Raw genomic sequence first — 21,368 nt, 5'->3', positions numbered from 1 at the left:
CCCCCACAGCGATTGTCGCCTGATGGTTATGTATATGTATACCAAGTCTGGTTGAAATCGGTCCAGTCGTCAGGAGGCGTAAAACAAACAAAGAAAACACACACACACATTTTTATAAGTATGGATACCGTGAAAAATAATGGACCTCTAACACTCCACTGGGGCTCGCGCGAAGTTACTTTTGCGTCTGAAGATCCCTCTGCGTTAAGAATAACATGCTGTCTTTGCTGAGGTCATAAAAATAATGGAAACATAACGTTCTCTGTCTTTTGGTTGTGTGTAACGACATGGTAGCGGGTAAGGAGCAGGATGACGTACGTATTCACTAGAGACCTCGCAACAAGCCGTAAGTACTGCGATGGCAGCAAGCATTGCACGGTCCCATAATTGCAACGAACACTGTCTAACGGTGGACCAGTGATGCCGCTGGCTCAAGGAAACAGGAGGGAACTCGCCCTAGACGAGGTAAGCGACAAACGAAGTGTACGACAACTTACAGTCATGGCGAGTCCGGGGAGGGATCAGGCACTGCCAGTCGCCGCAAATCATGTGCGCCGGAGGCGACGATGCGCCAGCCACTGACTCCCAATCCCGTATCTTATCTGTGTGACCAGACATTCAACGAGCAGTCTATCGCGTGACTCATTCGTCGGTGACACGTGGTTACCAGAAAACGCCACTGGGCAGTCTTCGTTACGCTACTACAATTAACACTGCCTCTCTGCATGCAGTCACGCATGGCGTGCGTACCTCTACGGTACTGACAGTGTTTCTTGTTTAGTTTGCTGTTAAGATTACAGTCAAGAGTACGGCTTGTGTATTCGACCAAATTGATAAAAAGTATCTTATCTAAGTAAGCGCAGTATCTGGGATGGTTTTTCTCGTAACGGCGAAGATAAGCAAAGCTGTAGTATCTCGAAGAGGAAAGCTACCACATGACCCAACTGTCGACCCAGGACAACTGACTGATATATGGGGAATTACTGATACTCTGAAACTGTGAACGCCACAAAGTCAGTGGTGAGACTTGCCCCTTCTTGACCCTGAAACACTTATCGAGATGGCTCAGCGGTGAAGGCGATGGACAAGCATTAGGTAGGATGATTGTTAGTATCCCCCGTCTAACCTTACCAATGATGGTTTCCGCTGATTTTCACTAATTCGCCTAAGATAAACGCCGTGGCTTGTAAAAGGACCTCGCGCATTTCCTTCTTCTACCCAAGCCTGTGCTCCCTCTCTAATGACCGAGCAGTCGACATGACGTTGAGTTAAGCCGCCTCCTTTTGCTTTCCAGACATGTAAAAGTCATTCGCACTACACTGATAGGGATTCGTCGGCCACAGCCGCGCCGTCTAGGGGCTGCTCGCCACGGTTCGCGCGGCTCCCCCCGTCGGAGATACCGAGTCCTGCCTCAGACGTGTGTGTCTGTGTTGTCCTTAGCATAAGTTAGTTTAAGTTAGATTAAGTAGTGTGTAAGCCTAGGGACCGATGACCTCAGCAGTTTGGTCCCACAGGGACTTACCACAAATTTCCATCACCCACAGAAGGCAATGCACTGACTGAATATGTTGTGTAGTTTCAGCAGTGGTTACGTTGCTATCGTTATCACATGCGAGAGTTACGAAAAAGTAATGCCGTTAATGCTTCTTGCAGATAACATGAAAGACTGTTCATAATAACGTACGTTGTCTTTAATAATGAGCGACGTGATGCAGTGGTTACAACACTGGACACGTAAGAGTAACGGGAGGACAGGAAATAATTCTCCTCAGATTTGCTCATCGATTCTTCCTGTGGTTTCCCCAAGACACTTCGAGCTAGTGTCGATTTGATTTTCTGATCACGTACAACTTGGTGAAGGTATCGGCTCTGATTGACTCCTCTCGATAGACTAAGCTGAAATTATTCCTTTATCCAGTTTGACGCAATAATATCGAACTGGACAAGTAAGTTCATCTCCAACCATGAAGCTGCGTACGAAAATGCCCTTTAATATTTTGTGAATAAAAAATTCTTTTTTATCTTTTTTCTCCCTCTGTAACCATAGTGATCATCACTCATTCTCTATTCCGTCTGCTAGAGAAATTGTCACCACTGCGACCTGCGTCGTATATTCAAGGAGAAGTCTTCTAGGAACATTTGACGTTTGCCCCCCCCCCCCCGCCCCCCCCCCCACACACACACATCGACGAAATCGTAAAGCAGCACAACCACTCTTTATTTCAAATACTTTTGTTACTCTGGCATGACTTTCGCGAGGTTCGTCAAACTTTCAGAATCCACAAAGCGGCGTTTTGGTTCCTGCAAACGCCGTCTCATAAAACAAACAACTACTTCCACATATAACGGTAAGTGCACTGCAAAATGTGAGAAAGATATATAGGAGTTCTCCAAAGCAAATTGGAAAGTAGTAGAATGATTATTTGCCTCACAGTGTATGGAAATATACAACAAAAAGTGAAGATAGAAAGCTCATGATTTAACATCCAGTCAACGAGGTCATTAGAGACAGAGTACAAGCTCAGATTAGGGAAAGAAATGGCTGACCCTTTTCCAAAGGAACTATCCCAGCATTCGCGTCAAGCTACTAAGGAAAACCGCTAAAATTCCTTACTTTGGTACATGACTGGAATCTGAATCCCCGTCCTCTTTACTGTGAGTCCAGCGACTTAACCAAATCGCAGCCTAGTTTGGTCAAGAAAAAGTGATGATCGTAATTGAAAACAAGCTGCGTGGGGCATCCAACACGCTATCGTCACTGTCACTGAAACTTCTCTCTGGTACACTATGGTTTTCTGTCCTAGTGAAACTGAATATTAACCCGCTTCCGAAAAGGAAAAAAATAAGCAACAGCATCATGATGAAAGTCGCCTCTGGCGCTGGGAGGACTGACTTTACAAAACTGAAAGAAAATCTAAATCAAACCTGGATCTAATCAAAGTTTCGCACTATTGTGACTCATGGCTTCACTTTTAGCCTGCTTTAATTGCTGTCTGTAGCTGAACCAAAGGTATGTCAAACACAGCCTTCAAAGACATTCTTGTTAAAATCAATACATTTAATTGCTTTTTCCCATGATGTGCAGTACTGGATCAGACGTCGAATGCTTTGATAAATTTTTAATCTAGTCTTTAATATCTCTTTCATAAGCAGTCTACGAATCACATCGCAGCTTACGCAGAAACTGAAGCAGAATATCTAAGTAAAAGTCGTCATACTTTCTTTTCTGCCTCCTTGAAACATCAAGCATTAAAAATTCAATTAGCTCCAGGCCCACTGCTTTCAGCAGAGTCGGCGAGAGACCTGCCTCTTCACTAATCTGATAGCGCCTGCAGGTTTCCTGCGAAAAGAAATTACGTCGGGATGTACAGATGCTTATGTAATTAGAATATAATCCTCATTTGAAGCTTCTACTTCCCAGTAATTTGAGTGATGCCCATTCGCTACCTTAACTTGGGAGATACACTTCAGCATTCTCGGCCTATGTCCAAGGCGCTACTTTGACAGCTCTAGTTATGTATGGTGACAAATAAAATTATTAACAGCATAATTAGGAAGGGTTGAATGTGTACGAACAACCAGAAAGCATCAAAAGTAGAACACAAGTGCAATGAAACATGATGCAGGACTGAAATAAGCCAATGCCTTAAGCAATACATTAGTGACTTGCGGGGCAAACTGAGAAACCTCCGTAAACGATAGTACTATCTTAAAAGTTCCGATATCTCTGTAAGTGTATGAATAATCAGTGGCAGTATCAGCGATTCGCTGTTAATGAGCTGTGCCACATTCCATTCGCAACCCACGCCCATTTCTAATCTATCATGTATCAGCAGAAGCTTCGAATATTAATTTCAGGTCTTCTTTCAAATCCGCCTATGTACGCTGCTACTGTCGTCAGAAAACATCCAGAAATTATGTCCTGTCTTACGACGTCTATGTGCAACTACAGGAAACATAAGTATGAATGTGGGCATGCAAAACAAGCTAATAACTCCAAAATCCACAACTATTGGAAGCTGTGAGCTTCTAGCGGAAACTGCTACGATTTACTATTCGTTCATTGGCATAACTCTGGGTTCGTCAAAACACGTAATGCTGAAACCTATTTTCTTCTACTAATTCTAGTACCCTTACGGCTCTTACATACCACCACATATTGTCTTTAACGATTTCATTAACAGTAAAATATTTTAGACTTTAAGGCTGGTTTTCTCTAAAACTGTTTTATGTTGCACTGATTGGAAAATGCGATTTCGTTGGCGGAAATTACTTTCACACCTAAGCCCGTTTTCGGACTGCATCTCACCTTTCTTGCATAAATACGGTTTTGCATCCATAATAAAGGATCCTTTTTCTGAAATGATACATAATACATTTTCTTCATGACACTGAACTGCGAGGAAGTCTCAGCAAGACAAAAAAGGCAACAAAAAGTTCCATTCTGTAATTCCTAACGAGAACAAGATTGCGGTAAGTCAATGTCGACGAGTGACATAATGCCTTCGTAGCACATGCGTCGAAGAAACCTTAATGGAACAGAGAAACAGTTACTGAAGGGGACAAACTGCAAGATATTCAGAATTTTGTAATTGCCGGATACCACTACCAATTTCAGGCTTGCACCAATCCTAACATGCAGCTGCATACACGAACTATAGTTTACAGTTAGTAAAATACTCAGGGTAGTAAAATGTAACTTTTATGTTGACTGTTTCTACATAGCTCCACGTTCTATCTAATCCTATGCGAAAACCAATTCGCATGCAGTTAACCTTTCCTTGAAGTTCAAGATCGTAAGATATTTGTACCAACTGTGGAATGTGGCGATTAAGCAACAAATTGCTATCTTTTTCCAGCAATTGATACAAATATCTCGCAATGTTGCATTAAAAATTTCTATGTCTTTCACATGCATTAAGTATTATACTAACTGTCGTCTATTATCTCTGTATATAACTGTCTACAGATAGGCGCAAAACAAATTTGTAGTAGCGCATTAAATAAATTATCAATACGTTATTGACAGCTAGCAATTTGCTACAAAGCTAAGTGTTTCGAATAGTTCACTGACAGAGACCCAGAAATGTCGTCAAGAACAGACAGGAATGAAGAGGCTTGCTGACATCGCACTCTTTTTGCCTGCGTGTAAGGAGAACACAAAGAATTTTTGAAAGATCCGACTACCTTGCACAGAATCTCAGTTCAAGATATTAGCGCATACTGAAAGTGATGAAATAAAGAAAAGAGAGGAGGGACTTGTTAAATATCTTCCACGGGGAACAGTGAGTTCAAGAAATGCAATAACTGCCGTAAGTAAAAATGAAGGCTATATAATTACTGGAAGAATCGTATGGAAACGTAATTCACCCAAGAAGGATTCAGTTTTCAGAATCATCATTCGCGAAAAAAGCTAGTCAGTCAGGTATCCTTCCAGGTAGGCTTAATAGAAGAGAGAGAGCAGCAAAATTGTAGCATTTGGAAAGTATGCCCTCGAAGAATACTAGGCGATGATAGAAGGCTTGGAGTGTTAGAAGGGAACAATAATAGAGACAGAATGAGACTAGACTATCAAGAAAAAAAATTTAAGAGGCTTTTGAGTGAAATACAAGGGATAGTCGAACAAAAACCACACACTCGCCACAGAGGGATCATGGGATGGTTCCATTCGGAAATAATCAACACACACGTTAAGACATTTATCCCACTGGAGACGAGACGAACAACTCTTGCTTCGTAGAACGCGGTCGGCCGCTGACAGATCCAATCTTGCAGTTGTCGTCCGATTGAAACTGACTTTACGGCGCTTAGCAGTTCTTCAACGTGCTGCGCAATGATTGTGGTTCCACGCTCGAGGAACTCGACGGGCAGAGCGCCGCTGCAGTCGAAGGAGGAAGTCATCACCACCTTACCTTACTTTGATTTCTTTGGCGGGGAAAATATGGGATGTTTCTTCTGTTGGCTTTGCCGTTTGGATCGGGCCTGGCAGAATGCTGTCGGACAGAATCATCCTGTTGCACGGCAACGCCCAGCACCACACTGTCAATCTTACGACGGCTACCCTTCAGCAGTTGGGTTGGGCAACACTGCAGCATCCTCCACACAGCCTGGATCCTTCACCGCGTGATTTTCACATCTATGGCGATCTGAAGACAAACATTCACAGACGTCGGTTTCATTCGGACGAGGATGTGCACGAGAGCGTGCTGTTGTGGTTCTGACAGCGGCCGTCTGCGTTCTATGAAACAGGAATAGATTGTCTCGTCTTCCAGCCGGATAACTGTCTTAAAGAGTGCGGTGATTACTTCTGAATGGAAGTATTCCACGGTTTCTTTGTGGCAGATGTTAGATTTTCATTTGACCTTCCCTTGTGGTTATGTGAAAATCAAAGATTATCAGAAGACAGCAACAGATGGAGGCAGCATTGAAGAAGTCTGAAGACTGATGACATAGAAAAAGAGCATATCGAAAGAAGGTCGCCGCATTCAGCCACTTGTTTGTTTAGTGAGGCAGCGTCACAGAGATACTCATCAAACTCTAGGAGTAGGCCCTACGACAGATGCCTCGTGAAATGATGGAGAACGCAAAAATCAGCAGCAGAGTGAACATATGCTAGCATTTGATAGTAGGTATGTATGGCCGCGGTCGAAGAAATTTTTTCGGTTCCTGACGTTTCGCCCAAAGTTGCGCTGGTGCACCTCCGAAGACGTCCAGCGCAACTCTGAACGAAACGTCTGGAAGCGAAATGTTTCTTCGACCACGGCCATGCAGCCCGGAGGACTCGTCAGTAAGTATGACATCCGGTCTCGAAAGCCTCCATTGTATCATCGATACGTAATGTTGTTAGGCTGCGGAGGAAGTGGCAGACACTGTCCAGCCGGGACGCAGCGAGGGCGGCGGCGGCAGCGGCAGTTACTGACGTGCGGTGTGCGGGCTGTGTGGAGAGAGGAGGATCCAGCAGGCGGCGGCGGGTAGCTGCAGCGCGGCGACGACGGCCGCCGCCTCGGCGACCACCCCGCGCCGCGACATGGTCCATCAGGCTCGGGGCGGGCAGCAAGCGCGGCTGCCCGAGGCGCACTGCACACCGGCCACGGTATCCTGCGTGTCTCGGATCGCCGCTTATCGCCGCCCGTTCTGACACATCGGCCCTTATCTGGCAGCGCATGACGGCGCGCCGGCGCTCAGTACAGCCAGCCCTCACTCTATAATGGCAGCCTGCTATCGCCACTCCTCATTACCGTTGACAGTCTTATTAATACCTGTCACTTCGCGAGGAGAGGGCCAAAACAGACGCTGCCTTCGCAAACAACTAACACCAACAGCCAAGGATCTACACCGTCAGCAATGAAAGTTGGTTTCAAAACAATGAAAAGTGGCTTGGCAAATTTATTTTGTGTTTAATCTTCGTAACCGGTTTCAGTCATTAAAACCACCTACAGCCCAAGGCTCTAGGTGACGACATGATGATGATGATGATGATGATCAGTTTGTGGGCGCTGAACTGCGCGATCATCAGCGCCCGTACAAAGTCCCAATTTGTACATTGTCCAGTTTTTTTTACACAGTCCAATCTAGCCACAGTCACAAATGAGATGTTGTTGTTGTGGTCTTCAGTCCTGAGACTGGTTTGATGCAGCTCTCCATGCTAATCTATCGTGTGCAAGCTTCTTCATCTCCCAGTACCTACTGCAATCTACATCCTTCTGAATCTGCTTAGTGTATTCATCTCTTGGTCTCCCTCTACGATGTTTACCCTCCACGCTGCCCTCCAATACTAAATTGGTGATCCCTTGAAGCCTCAGGACATGTCCTACCAACCGATCACTTCTTCTAGTCAAGTTGTGCCACAAACTTCACTTCTCCCCAATCCTATTCAATACCTCCTCATTAGTTACGTGATTACTCACCTAATCTTCAACATTCTTCTGTAGCACCACATTTCGAAAGCTTCTATTCTCTTCTTGTCCAAACTATTTATTGTCCATGTTTCACTTCCATACATGGCTACACTCCACACAAATACTTTCAAAAACGACTTCCTGACATGTAAATCTACACTCGATGTTAACAAATTTCTCTTCTTCAGAAACGTTTTCCTTGCCATTGCCAGTCTATGAGATGAGGAAAACACAAATACCCAGTCCATGGGCAGAGAAAATCCCCAACCCGGCCGGGGATCGAACCGAGGACACCGTAATCCAGAGGCGGCAATGCTGGCCACTGGGCCACGAGCTCTGGACTAGGTGACGAGAGGAACCAGTGCCCGGAGCTTCAGTGTGATACTAATTGGTATTTCTTGTGTGTGTGGGGGGGGGGGGGGGGGGGAGGGGGAGGGAGGAGCATGCCTCCTTGCGCGAGTGGTTCGTGACAGACTGTAGTTAATTTCACACTGCAGCTCCCAGCATTAACTCTTTTGACCATCTGGAGTCTTGGTCTGAGGTTGCTCCCGATTAACAAAACCCGTCACCCGGCCACCAACAGTATTAAGTACCATTATATATTTTTTTGAACCCGGTCAGCGATTAACTCTAACATTACACGATTATTCAATTTTTCTTGTTTCCTTCTTTCTTTTCTCTTCCAAAACCTCTTCATTCTTTAGCTCTGTTCCTGTTTCCTTTGCTCTGTCCGTATTTTGCCTGTTTTCTTCTTTTCTTTTACTGCAAATTTCGTGCTCACAATTTTGTTTTTGCATTAGTCTCCATTTACCACTTCCGTATTGATCCCTGCCTGTTTTAGGTCTTCTTATATATCTTCATACAATTTTTTTTCTGACTGGACTGTTTACTACATCAAAAATCGTCTTTGTGAGTCTATGTATGTGTCCACAGAATGTTAGTCGGCGTTTTGTGATCGTGTCTGGAAGTCCGTCTGTGTGCTCCTATGATTCTTTGGTTGGTCGCTTCATCCATACACAATCTCTGTGTACTGCTCCAAAAAAAAAAAAAATTTCTCGGGATTTTTCGTTCTATTTTTTCTGTCTCTGTGATGCCTGATGCTACGATTGTCGTTTTTGAAGGGTAGTGCGCTTACTGCGCATTGTACTGTATTATAGTGCCAGAGTTTATCTCCACCGCCACGTTTTACTATTATAAAAAGTATGACCGCCAAGCCCCTTCAAGATGTCGAAAGAACTTCTGTGTTTCGTTTTAAAGCACATTGGCTATTTTTATAACAATTTTCCACTCAGCTGTGTTTGTTGCTTATTTCTATTGCAATCGACTTACAAGCCTCTTCAGAAGCTTAAGCACAGCTATTGAAATGAAATACAGCCGCTAGTGTACCTTGTTGCTCAATCGCAGCATCCTGAAATGTAGTAAATGTTTCCATGACTGCGCGATGTGCCTGAAGATGAATCCATCCAGGCCTTCGAAATCATTTGGCCGCCCGGTGTGGCCGAGCGGTTCTAGGCGCTCCAGTCTGGAACCACCGCGACCGCTACGGTTGTAGGTTCGAATCCTGCCTCGGGCATGGATGTGTTTGATGTCCTTCGGTTAGTTAGGTTTAAGTAGTTCTAAGTTCCCAAGAACAGATGTTAAGTCCCTTAGTGCTCAGAGCCATTTTGAAATCTTTTGCACATAAAGTAAACAACAAACACAGCCGAGTCCAAAATTTGTGTGACAACAGCCTGCATGGTCCAAACAAAAGAAATTTACTGCTACCGTCCTCATTAACCAGCGTAATGGAAGCAACAAGTTTATCATCAATAACCATTCCGAAAAAATCCTCACTCTGGGGCATGTACAGCAATGTATCACCGATAAGCAACGAGGATTAGAGAAGTAGGGCGTAAATTTCTGTCCATTAAGTGTTCCTCTTGCGACAGAGAAAGGTCAATCTTATCCAAAACTTTGACAGAGAATATCTGCCAAACAATATGAAAAATTAAACGACACCACCCTGTCTCGTTGACGTAAGAGGCGATACAATCACCAGATAAAGCAGTTCGAACGAGAGGAGGAAACAATTTACAGTGTCGTGTGTGTGTGTGTGTGTGTGTGTGTGTGTGTGTGTGTGTGTGTGTTCTACCAGCACAGAGAATAACAATCAGGCACTGTGAGCAGCACTACCACATTATACGCTGACGACACTTATCTACAGGAACGTATCGCCACTAAAGGAAGTGCAGAAATACTTAGACAGAATTTCAATTCGATGTAATAAATGGTAGCTTCCTTTAAATGTGAATGAATGCTAGATAACGACAGCAACTAAGAAAGGAAAGATATAATTCTAAAGACCATCATATCATTTGAATACTTACAAGTAATTTAGAAAAACATAAGATGGGGAACGTGCACATTAAACCAGTGGCAGCGAACGTCAGGTATCGACGTGAAACTTCACTTCTGCTTTTCTTAAAACGTACCAAAAATTTTCCGGAAAGTGTCATGCAAATGCGTTTGTGGTGAGCAGTGAGCACACGTGGCACCCATTTTGCGCAAAGTTTTGTCATGTTCAGTTCCTGGTGCAACATGTGACCAACACGTTCCTTTGATATCCCTAGAGCATTAACAATTTCACGCAGCTTTATACAACGATCTTCCACAATCAATCGTGCATTTTTCGGAAAATCTTTGACGCTTTCTCGGCCACATTTAAGCTCGCTCATTTCTTCACGGTGGAAATTCAAGGTGAAGAGCCGCCACACACGTTTACAAGACGCAAATGAAATATATACAAACTGCAAATGAATGTCAGTCGGTCATAAACCCAATTTAACCACTGCACGATACTTTATTTTTTTTTCCATTTTCAACACCAAGCTCACTGCAACTGCTTCAATCGACTGCTTACAGTCAGCTGTTGCCCGGAGTGACTTGTAATTTTTCGTCGCTAACACGAGTACCAAGTAAGAGGGGGGAAAAAAAAAATCACGCGAGTAATGCTGCAATCTTTGGGTGAAGCCGAGAACTATTCAGTCATCTCTCTTAGTGACTAGGACTAAGGCAGTTTTGACACAGTGGCGGATCCCACTCTGCGACGGGCAGTGTCGTTCACTGGAGTGGGCGCACAGAGAGTGTGTGAGAGGCATGACAAGCGTGAAGACGCTCGGCGCCGGTGTTTTTACGGACGTGCTGACAGTACCGGCACCTGGCAGCTCCCCGCAGCCGTGTCCAGCGCTAATTAAGTGCCCGAGGTGGGCCGACACGGCCGTCCCCAGCGAGGGCCCTCGCCGCCCAATTAGGGCATGCGCAACGGGGAACTCGTCGCACCCAGTCCAAAGTGCCCGCGTCCCGCGGAGAAGTGCCTGCCTACACCTGCTTTACTAATTTCCGTCGCACGGCGAGCGAACAAACTAATTAACACCGAACATGAAAGGTGGAGCCATTTCCTTAAATAATGTTCCCGCCGCAAAGTGCACACAAAAGGGTACAAAAGACTGCGTGATATTTCTTCTTAGGCAAACCATTGTTTACAACAGCACTAATGATGTCTACGCTATTTAACAAAAGAAGCGTCACACTTCACAGACATAATCCGATAACCAAACTTCATTACACATATGAATTAATTTCGTGCTGCCACAACAGTCAGGTTTCTGCAAAGTCACCCTATGTTACAAACAATGAAAAGCAGCTATTATGATATCATGAATGTGGGAAAAGGAATTAGACCTCGAGCTCTTTAACGAACCCGCAAGATACAGCTATCATGAATCCGAAGATCGGTTTGAAGGCCGCAGTACTTTATTAAACTAGGTCTTATTGAACGTGCTATGCCCTGGCCATCCTCCACCTATAGAAGTGACAGGGGTCTCTACCACTTAACGTGGGCGGCCTTTCTTGGTTTTTTCATATGCATAAATCATTTAGAAACCAGAAAGAAGCGATACTCGTATAATTGCATACAATGGGTGCCCGCCCTACGAGTCGCCAGGCACATTTTTTCTGGTATTTCAGCAGATATTTGCAGTTTAGTTTCTGCAGTGCGGAGCTGGAGTCAACCCAAATAAATACTGCTCATCACGTCTTTCATGCGACGCCAGCGCCGACGGAAAGTGTCGGTTTGTTCATGGTTGCAAACAAAGTTATTTTTAAAGCGGAATTTTACGTGCGCGTTCCATATAGCGGTCGCGAATTAGTCTAGCGTGGTATTCACTTCAAAGATATACAGTGACAGTAAAACACGAAGAACAACCAGGACGCTTACAGCGACTGAATAGCGCAGCTGCACGGTGGTACAGTCAGCGCGGGCCAGGGCGGTTCTTTCGCTGCTGGTGCTGGCGTTCTGATTTTTCTTCATGTTTTAAGAGTCTATGTCGATACATATCGATAAGCTGATTATCGCACTATACTAATTTGGGACTACCATATCGACCCACACATGACAGAATCCAAGTCTTGATGACCAAATTGACAAGGAGATCATCATCATCATCAGATGAAGAAGTAGGAATACGTATTTGCTGCAGAATCGTATTGAACCAACGTTGGATGTGTTGCGGAGGTGTTCGGTGGATATCAGATTCGGGTAATTGTTAGTGGCGGATAATCGTGAAAGATACATGTGTGTTGCGAAAGGAGGAGGAGATTAGTGTTTAACGTCCCGTCGACAACGAGGTCATTAGGGACGGAGCGCAAGCTCGGGTGAGGGAAGGATGGGGAAGGAAATCGGCCGTGCCCTTTCAAAGGAACCATCCCGGCATTTTCCTGAAGCGATTTAGGGAAATCACGGAAAACCTAAATCAGGATGGCCGGAGACGGGATTGAACCGTCGTCCTCCCTAATGCGAGTCCAGTGTGCTAACCACTGCACCACCTCGCTCGGTGTGTGTTGCGAAGAATACTGCGATTTTCTGTTGATGAAGCATTGTGTTGTTGGGAAAAGGCACATGCAGTGTGGCAAATAGGTGGTGTTATTTCGAGATTTAAGCGTTGCAAGAGCCGTGTTCGTCGTTCAGGGAACTCTTGACACGCGAATTACGTACTTCGTTGTAGCTCAACATTATCAGAGTTTCATTGTTGTGAATGGCTGAAGACAGCTAACGGGTAGCTAATTGTCGAAAAGTCTTATTTGAGGACCATTCGTACTTCATTTTAGTCTGCAGTCCATCAGACAACGTTGCAAGTACCAAGTTCAAACATGCGTTCTGTAGGATGATATCGGGCGATCGGTCGGTTGTCCGTTATGAGATGAGATGATTTCGCTTGCTACGAGCGAGTTATTTGGAGCATCTGTTAAGACTTTGGACTTATACTGGGTGGAACGGGGTTCAAATCTCACAAGGAGACCACGCGCCAGTGGCTTAAACTATTGATTTTATAACAACGATGTGGGTCTCTCGAACTGTTAAGTAAGCGTACATTTTTCTCGCTGTGGTGTGGTATTGTATTACCCCTATTTACCGCAAGAAACATATCCCTATATAAATGTTGTAAATTTTCCAGAGGCTGTAAACACGTGCAAGCGAGATAAAGTTAATTTCAACGTGTGGGTCCATATGGATTATCATCAAAATCAAATCGAAAATAAACGCGGTAAAATGATTTTAATTTACAAATTTTAGGCCATTACAACTTAATACATCATAGTAACTTTGCAAATCGCTACCCAATGGAAGCGTCGTGTGGAAGGCTCTTAGGAAACTGAACGACACTTTCGAGTCTACTATCACGGTGTTAAATCGAGCATAAAACCAGCGGCACAATCCCGTAATGAAAGAAAAAAAGTCCCGTCATCCGTTGTGATTTTTATAGCTTTATTCTCAGTTAGTAACAAATTTGTGCTTCTTCAGGTTTCAGCACAATGAGATGTATAGAACAAACTGTAGCTGTAGCTATTCTATGGCAGTAAAGGAGAAATCATAGCGCTTCGGTTATGGCGATAGATTTCTCTCAGTTATCACGGCAGAAGTACACTGCTATATAAAATCAGTTCATGTACGACTAGCACCAGAAGTACACATGCAGCGAACTGGAAGCGAGACTAACATTCCGTAAGTTCTTTGCACATCTCCTATTTTGTTGTTGCAACTTCTTTGTCGTTACAGACTCAAGTATGTGAGATTGACGAAAAGATTATCTGAAGAGTCACTAGAAAGTCGTTTTAAAAAAACTTGCATCACGGTGCAGTGCTATAGAACTACTTCTCCACTGAATCATAACCTAAAGCTACCTAATTTTTTCAAGACTCATTGCCCTGAAATTCAGTATTACTACACCATGGATCGGCGTTGCAAACGAGGATGCCCTTCATGGAGGTAGGCGGTGAGAAATACACTTATGCGTTGTGTTTAGATCAAGGCACTTAAAAATACAACGCCACAAACAACATTGCTGTTTCAGAAGAAGAAGCATTCGTGGAAAATTGTAATAATAATTTTCTTCAACACAGAATTTCCTATCTCAGTAGATATAATTCCTACAGGTAGAAACTAGTTCTAATGGTTGAAAGCTGAAGAAATAAAAAACAAACGGCCGCTTCCTTCAACGCATTTACCGAGCAGAATACAAAACTACAATTCTTTTTCCTGTTCTTGTGCCTGAAGGAATAACAACAGTGCAGTAACACGGGTCTGCTGCGGAAATGATATCGCTCCAAAGACTTTTGAAAACCAAGTTACAGCGCACTATTACCTTGAACCGAGGAAACGCTTCTTACGTTCCAGTAAAGCTTCATCTTTCAAATCCTTCCGTGTTTTCCAACAAACTTTAGAGAGTTACTGCTCCGGCAGCTGACAACACAAATAAACTTATGGGTTCACGGTTCAGAGTTGTAAATAATGACAACATACTTACGAAGCTGTAAGAAGCGGTTTTAAAGAATGACTCCGGAATACACTAGAAGGCTCTACCTATCGCTCTTGTAGGGATGGCAAGGATATGATTAGATTAATTACAGCGCGCACAGAGACAGTCGTTCTTCCCATGCTCAATACATGAACGGAATGATAAAATCCCTAATAGGTGGTACAGTGGGACGTTCCCTTTGCCACGTGCTTCACAATGGTTTTAAGAGTACAGACGTAGATGCAGAAAAATATGGAAAGACATAACACTGATCAATGAATAAATCAGTAAGGAGTTTTACTCTGCGCTGAGCGTCGTGACCCCATGAACCAAGTGTCTCCATCTCGGAAGGTCACCGACTTCTCTTAGAGCCTGCTGAAGAGGTAGACTTGAGATGATCTTGATTTTAAACATCCACCTGCTCGCTGCTCTCCCTTTTTTTATGTTCTCCATCTCTTTTCGCAACATGGCCGAAGAAATGGATAATTTTTTGGTTCACAAGAGAAGAAAGGCGCCTGGAAATAATGAGTTGTTCAATAACGCACACATTAATTCTATCGGTCCTTTTAAGTGAAACCTCGTGCGTGAAATGCATCAATACGCTGCGTATCTCTGGCCTTAAAAGCCCATCTTTCTTTCAGAACGTAAAGGAAGACGGAAAACATGAGTGTTTCAGATCTTTGTGCTGTCTGTTATCGCTCTGTTCTACCAGATCTTTGTGATCTTCATAACCAATCGCCCTAGCGCGATCCGTCTTTTTATCTTATCTTCAAAACTTCCTGTGTCGCACATGATTCACCCAAGATAAATGAAAGAATGCACTGCTTCCAGTTCCTTTAATCGACCTGTCAGTTAAACTTGCGCTCCTCGAACAATTATCGTAAGTTGGGACTTGCTAACATTGATTTCCAATCATATTACAGACTGAGGTTCTTTTACTTTTATTAGTAGCGTAACAAGTTCATCTTCGCCGCTGGCTTAAAGCACGGTATCATGAGCAAATCGGAAATGACAGTTCTTCCAGCAACTGAGATGTTTTCGGTCCAACCATCAACAGCTTTCCTAAAGAATAAATATACTTTTAATATTTTTATTTATCATATTTTATTTAGATAAGAGAATGAAATTTATTGCACAGATAACTAAAATTGCGGATGTGTCGTCAGCTTTATTCTTTGGTAGGAGTTATATCTTTGCACATTTTTGCCACCATACGCCTACACCAAGTATCTGTCAAACCACAAGAACAGTGGCATTTGCAAAGCAGGACAACGGTAACACATCACGATTTGCGTTAGGCAACGTTCGCAAAATGTTGTGCTTCCGTTTCGCGATGATAACTAAATATTCTTTTTATACAAGTGAACAGTCTATAGTGATTTAGAAAATCGGAAGTAGGTCTTAATAAACTGCGTTGTAAGTGGAAAAACGCCGCCTTCATCTAATAAATTTGTGACTGTGTTGTCCACTTTGAAAATGATCTGGAATGAGGTCCCCCAACCCAGCAATGCCATAGGAGTCCTCATTATTATCCGAAGTTGAGTGTGCATTCGGTCTTAAATGCTTATGTGTTGTGTTTCTACAGGCCAGATTTCGAAGTGACCCTGTATTATCCTAACATATATGACTGTCTAGAAACTTTGCTAATCGATGTACAAGACCCATGATAGTTAATTCAGCGAACTGATTCGACGTGGATTTGTCTCAGCTTCCCTGTCTCGCGAGCTAGCTTTCTACGCTGTAAGACAACATCCTTCATAAGTACGTTGGTGTACAAAACGTAAGGACGAAAGTAACTTTCGCATGATGTGTCATTTCCAAGCGACAAAGCTTGTCGAAACTTCGCCCGTACGTAAAAAGAGCTGCTACAGTATAGTGCAGAAGCTAACGAAGAACTGCGCAGCGAGACGAACGGAAATAACACTTTTATTCAGAGGCAAAATTACACTGAATTCACCGCGATGTACGATGATCCCCCGAACATTACAATGGCCGGTACTTGGTTCCCAACAGGGTGTGTGATCACCACTGACGGCGAAGCACGCTCCCATGCTGGTCACAAGAGTGGGAAGGAGCCTGCGAGGTACGAGGCTCCATTCTCACACCAGCGCAGGTGACGCCTGCTGTATGGTCGTCGGTGCCTGTGGACGTGCTGCAATACGTTTCCCTAAGGCAACCTACATGTGCTCGATAGTGTTTCAGTTGGTGGAACGAGGAAAGGGTAGGCCAGGCCAGTCCATGCGCCGAATATCCCCTCGATACAAGAGCTGCTCCACCTGTTCGATGTGGTCGTTCATTGTTCCCCACTAAAATTATGTCAGGGACGAATACATCGCTTAAAAAATGCACATGGGGGAGGGAGTACAGTATCCCAATAACGCTGAGCGGTTAGTGTATATGAGTCATAGATTTAGAGGTCAGTACGCCCGTGCAACATTACGACTGTCCACACCTTAATGCCTGGACCACCTTTCGATAATGTTCGACAATGCTGGACGTACCGTCATACGACGAGAGGTGGGAAAACTTAACGCAACCAGGACGACAGTTTTTGTAGTACAGCTGCAATGGTGTGGGGAGGCGTAAGGTTGCAATGGCGTCCTAACCTCTAAATCTTTGAACACAGTGCACTCAACAGTCGACGTCATTATAGCACAGTACTCTTTCCTCGTGTGCGTCTTTCCAGGGATGAATTCGGCCTTGAATTCATTTAATGCACGACAATGCGCGACCGCATCGAACAGCGCAGGTAGATGAATTCTTAGAACGAGACGATATTCGGCGAATGGGCTCGCCTACCAGTAACCCCGACTTAAATCCCATCGAGAACGTGTGTGATACGCTGGGGAAACGTCTTGCAGTACGGAGGAATGGAACGCCAACCACAAGAACTCGTTGGCAACCTTGTGGCTAGCAGGTGAGCCCGTGCCAGAGTATCCATTTCCGTCCTATTAAGAACTATGGCACACCTTCTGTAATGTTTGGTGGACACTCATAAATCGCGGTGACTTCTGTGTAATTATTGTCTTTCAATTAAAGTGTCATTTCTGTTCACCTGACTCTGTATTTCTTTTAGTTACCTTCTCTAATGCACTACTATGTATGGATGAAGTTTCATCGAGTTTAGTTACTCGGCAATGACATATCAAGTGAAAGTTACTTATATCCTCCAGTTTTGCACACCACTGTATGAGAGTGGTCTGACAAGTCTGGTAACTTTCCATGAACGAATGCAATATTTTTGTTGAACTTCTGTCGTTAGTGAGTTTGATTATTCCAAGGATCGTATAAAGAATTTCGACAATCTACAGTGTGTAGTCCATTGTTGACAGCAATCTAAAATGATCAGTGTGTCGACTGTGATTGAAGAATGGAGAAAACCGAGTCTTCGTGCTGTTATTTAACATTTTCATTTGAAGGGTTGGACTAGCGCCCGAAATAAAACTGAATTGGATGAAGTTCACGCGGACTCTGCACGTTAGAGATCCATTTTCTTTTGGCTTAATGAATTTAGACGTGGTTGGACAAGCACCGAAGACAATGCACGCTCCGGTCATCCAACTATGGTCACCACAAACCACACCACTGACAAAATCCATGATATTGTCACGCGAGACGGTCGAGTAAAAATTCGTGAGATTGCTGAGACTGTTGGAATCTCAACTGAGGGAGTGCGTAATATCCTCACGAAGAACTGGCTATGAAGAAGCCGTGTGCGAGGTGTGTGCCACGATTGCTCACAGTCGACCAAGAGCGCATCCGACACTACATTTCAACACAATGTCTGACGACGTTTAATCGCAATCCGCAGAACTTTTTACAGCGAAACCTTCAGAGATGGTGGTCCAGATTTCTGGACACACCGGTACCTCTAATACCCAGTAGCACGTCTTCTTGCATTGATGCATGCTTGTATTCGACGTGGCATACTATCCACAAGTTCATCAAGGCACTGTTGATCCACATTGTTCTACTCCTCAACGGCGATTCGGCATAGATCCCTCTGAGTGGTTGTTGGGTCACGTCGTCCATAGACAGCCCATTTCAATCTATCGCAGGCACGTTCGATAGGGTTCTTGTCTGGAAAACATGCTGGCCACTCTAGTCGAGCGATGTCGTTATCTTGAAGGAAGTCATTCACAAGATGTGCACGATGGGGGCGCGAATTGTCGTCAGTGAAGACGAATGCCTCGCCAATATGCTGCCGATATGGTTGCACTATCGCTCGGAGGATGGCATTCACACATCGTACAGCCGTTACGCCGCCTTCCATGACCACCAACGGCGTACGTCGGCCCCACATAATGACGCCCCAAAACAGCAGGGAACCTCCACCTCGCTGCACTCGCTGGATATTATGTGAAGACTTTCAGCCTGACCGGGTTGCCTCCAAACACGTGTCGCATATCATCGGAGGATGATTGTCTGGTTGAAGGCATATGCGACACTCGTCGGTGAAGATAACGTGATGCCAATCCTGAGCAGACCATTCGGCGTGTTATTGGGCCCATCTGTACCGCACTGTATGGTGTCGTGGTTGCAAAGATGTCGGGAGTGAAGTTGTGCATCATGCAGCTTATTGCGCACAGTTTGAGTCGTGGTCGCAAGAAAAGCATTATTCAACATGGCGGCGTTGCTGCCAGGATTCCTCCGAGACATAATCCGTAGGTAGCGGTCATCTACTGCAGTAGTAGCCCTTGGGCAGCCTGGGCGAGGCATGTCATCGACAGTTCCTACCTCTCTGTATCTCCTTCATGTCCGAACATCATCACTTTGTTTCACTCTGAGACGCCTGGACACTTCCCTTGTTGAGAGCCCTTCCTGGCACAAAGTAACAATGCGGACGCGATCGAACCGCGGTACTGAATGTCTAGGCATGACTCAACTACAGACAACACGAGCCGTGTACCTCCTTCCTGGTGGAATGACTGGAACTAATCGGCTCTCAGACCCCTCCGTCTAATAGGTGCTGCTCATGCATGGTGGTTTACATCTTTGGGCGGGTTTAGTGGCATCTCTGAACAGTCAAAGGGACTGTGTCTGTGATAAAATACCCACGGTCAACGTCTATGTTCAGGAGTTCTGGGAACCGGGGTGTAGAATTCCCATGGACTAATCACAAAAGGTTACTTGGAAAAGGGCAGAACCAAAACTGGACACTATTGTATTTCACTGATGGCTGAAAAAAATGCCAAGGTCGGCACGTAAAAAAGTGCTCTTTCATCAGCATAATGCATCATGCCACACATCAGCGACAAAAATGGCGAAAAGGCATGATTTGGGCTTTGAATTGGTCCCTCATCTACCCTATTCAGCAGACTTGGCGCAAAGTGACTTCTTTCTGTTCTCTCCCTCGAAACTTTCGCTTGCTGCAAAGGAATATTCATCAACGAGTATTTTGCACAGTTTGGCAGAACCTATTTTTCCGACGGGATGAAAAAGCTGGAGGATCTGTGGACTAAATGTATAGCCCTCAAAGGAGGAACTTGTCGAGAAGTAAGGTGATCTGTATACGAAACAAGCCTTTTTTCTCACTTTAACAGACGTATTGAAACCACCCTCTGAACTGAAGATAAAATTACGATTTTTTTTTTTCTCGTGCAAGTACAGAGCCGCACAAGCCGGTGTTTGTAATGACAGACAACGGTAGCCTGCAGCTGCTCGCCGGGACAAGGTGTCATCGGATACACCGCAGTCGGTAGCCGTCGAGTTGTCGGCGCACACAATGGGTCGGCATGAATGGGATTCCGGCGCTGAGAGGCGGCTGGGCAGGGCCCGGCCTAACGCCGCGTGAAGTGGCTGCGGGGTGCGCGGCGGCGCGGGGAAGCGGGGCGTTTTTCAGCTTTTATTTCGGAGCCAGACAACTGCAAATTACAGCGCGGCGAGGCGGCAATTACTCGCGCGCTGGCGGCTGGCGGCTGGCGGCAGCTAATCAGGGCGCGCGATACGCCGCGATGGGCCCGCGGCACGCACCGCCGGCTCTGCCGCCTCTCGCTGCTGCCAAAAACTTGCTGGTGATGGAGCAACGGCGCCAAAGCAAGAGGGAGAAGTGGTGCCCAAAGGGGAGGGGCGAAGAACGTGGCGGTGGATGGTCCAACGAGGTCCGTTCAAAAACTAATGAAATACTTTTTCTGAAATCAGACAGGTTTCATTCAGTATTCCATTGCTCTACACTCTTTTGGGTACAAAACTCTAATTTTAACATAATCTCCGTCCAACGCGACCTGCTTACGCCACCTTCCTGGGAAGGCGTGTATGTCCGCATGGCACCACTCTGCTGGTCGACGTCGGAGGCAGCACCTCGCTGCATTAACAACCTCACCATCATCCACGCACTGCTTCCCGTGGAATGCATCCTCCACTGGGCCAACCAGATGTCAGTCTGCAGATGCGAGATCCGGGAAATACGGTGGATGAGGAAGAACAGTCCAATGAAGGTTTATCAGCTCGTCTGGGTTGCGCAGACTTGTGTCACCTCTTGCGTTTTCATGGAGAAAGAGAAGTTCGTTTGCATTTGTCTGGCGAAGAACACACTGAAGTCATTTCTTCAGCTTCCTGGCAGTAGTACAATACCCTTGAGAGACGATAGTTGCACCATCAGGAAGGACAACAAACAGGATTACCCCTTCAGAGTTCC

At 45.0% G+C, this 21,368-nt stretch overlaps 1 protein-coding gene across 5 annotated transcripts in view; it reads right to left on the bottom strand.

The window, feature by feature from the left end:
* Positions 1 to 21,368, bottom strand: part of LOC124775093 (atypical protein kinase C) — a 759,938-nt gene that overhangs the window by 236,402 nt on the left and 502,168 nt on the right. Inside the window, exon 1 of one of the 5 annotated variants that reach the window (XM_047249908.1) lies at positions 6,921 to 7,063. The exons of 3 other annotated variants lie outside the window; for them this stretch is intronic. In XM_047249908.1, the coding sequence (XP_047105864.1) occupies positions 6,921 to 7,029 (109 nt within the window). In that variant the 5' untranslated portion in view covers positions 7,030 to 7,063. Of the gene's footprint in view, positions 1 to 497; positions 567 to 6,920; positions 7,064 to 21,368 lie in introns of those variants that run through there. One more of the 5 variants, XM_047249909.1, reaches the window with a different exon arrangement.

The sequence above is a fragment of the Schistocerca piceifrons genome, chromosome 2 (genome assembly GCF_021461385.2).
Source record: "Schistocerca piceifrons isolate TAMUIC-IGC-003096 chromosome 2, iqSchPice1.1, whole genome shotgun sequence".
Classification (NCBI taxonomy): domain Eukaryota; kingdom Metazoa; phylum Arthropoda; class Insecta; order Orthoptera; family Acrididae; genus Schistocerca; species Schistocerca piceifrons.
This window is presented reverse-complemented; position numbering and strand designations above follow the sequence as displayed.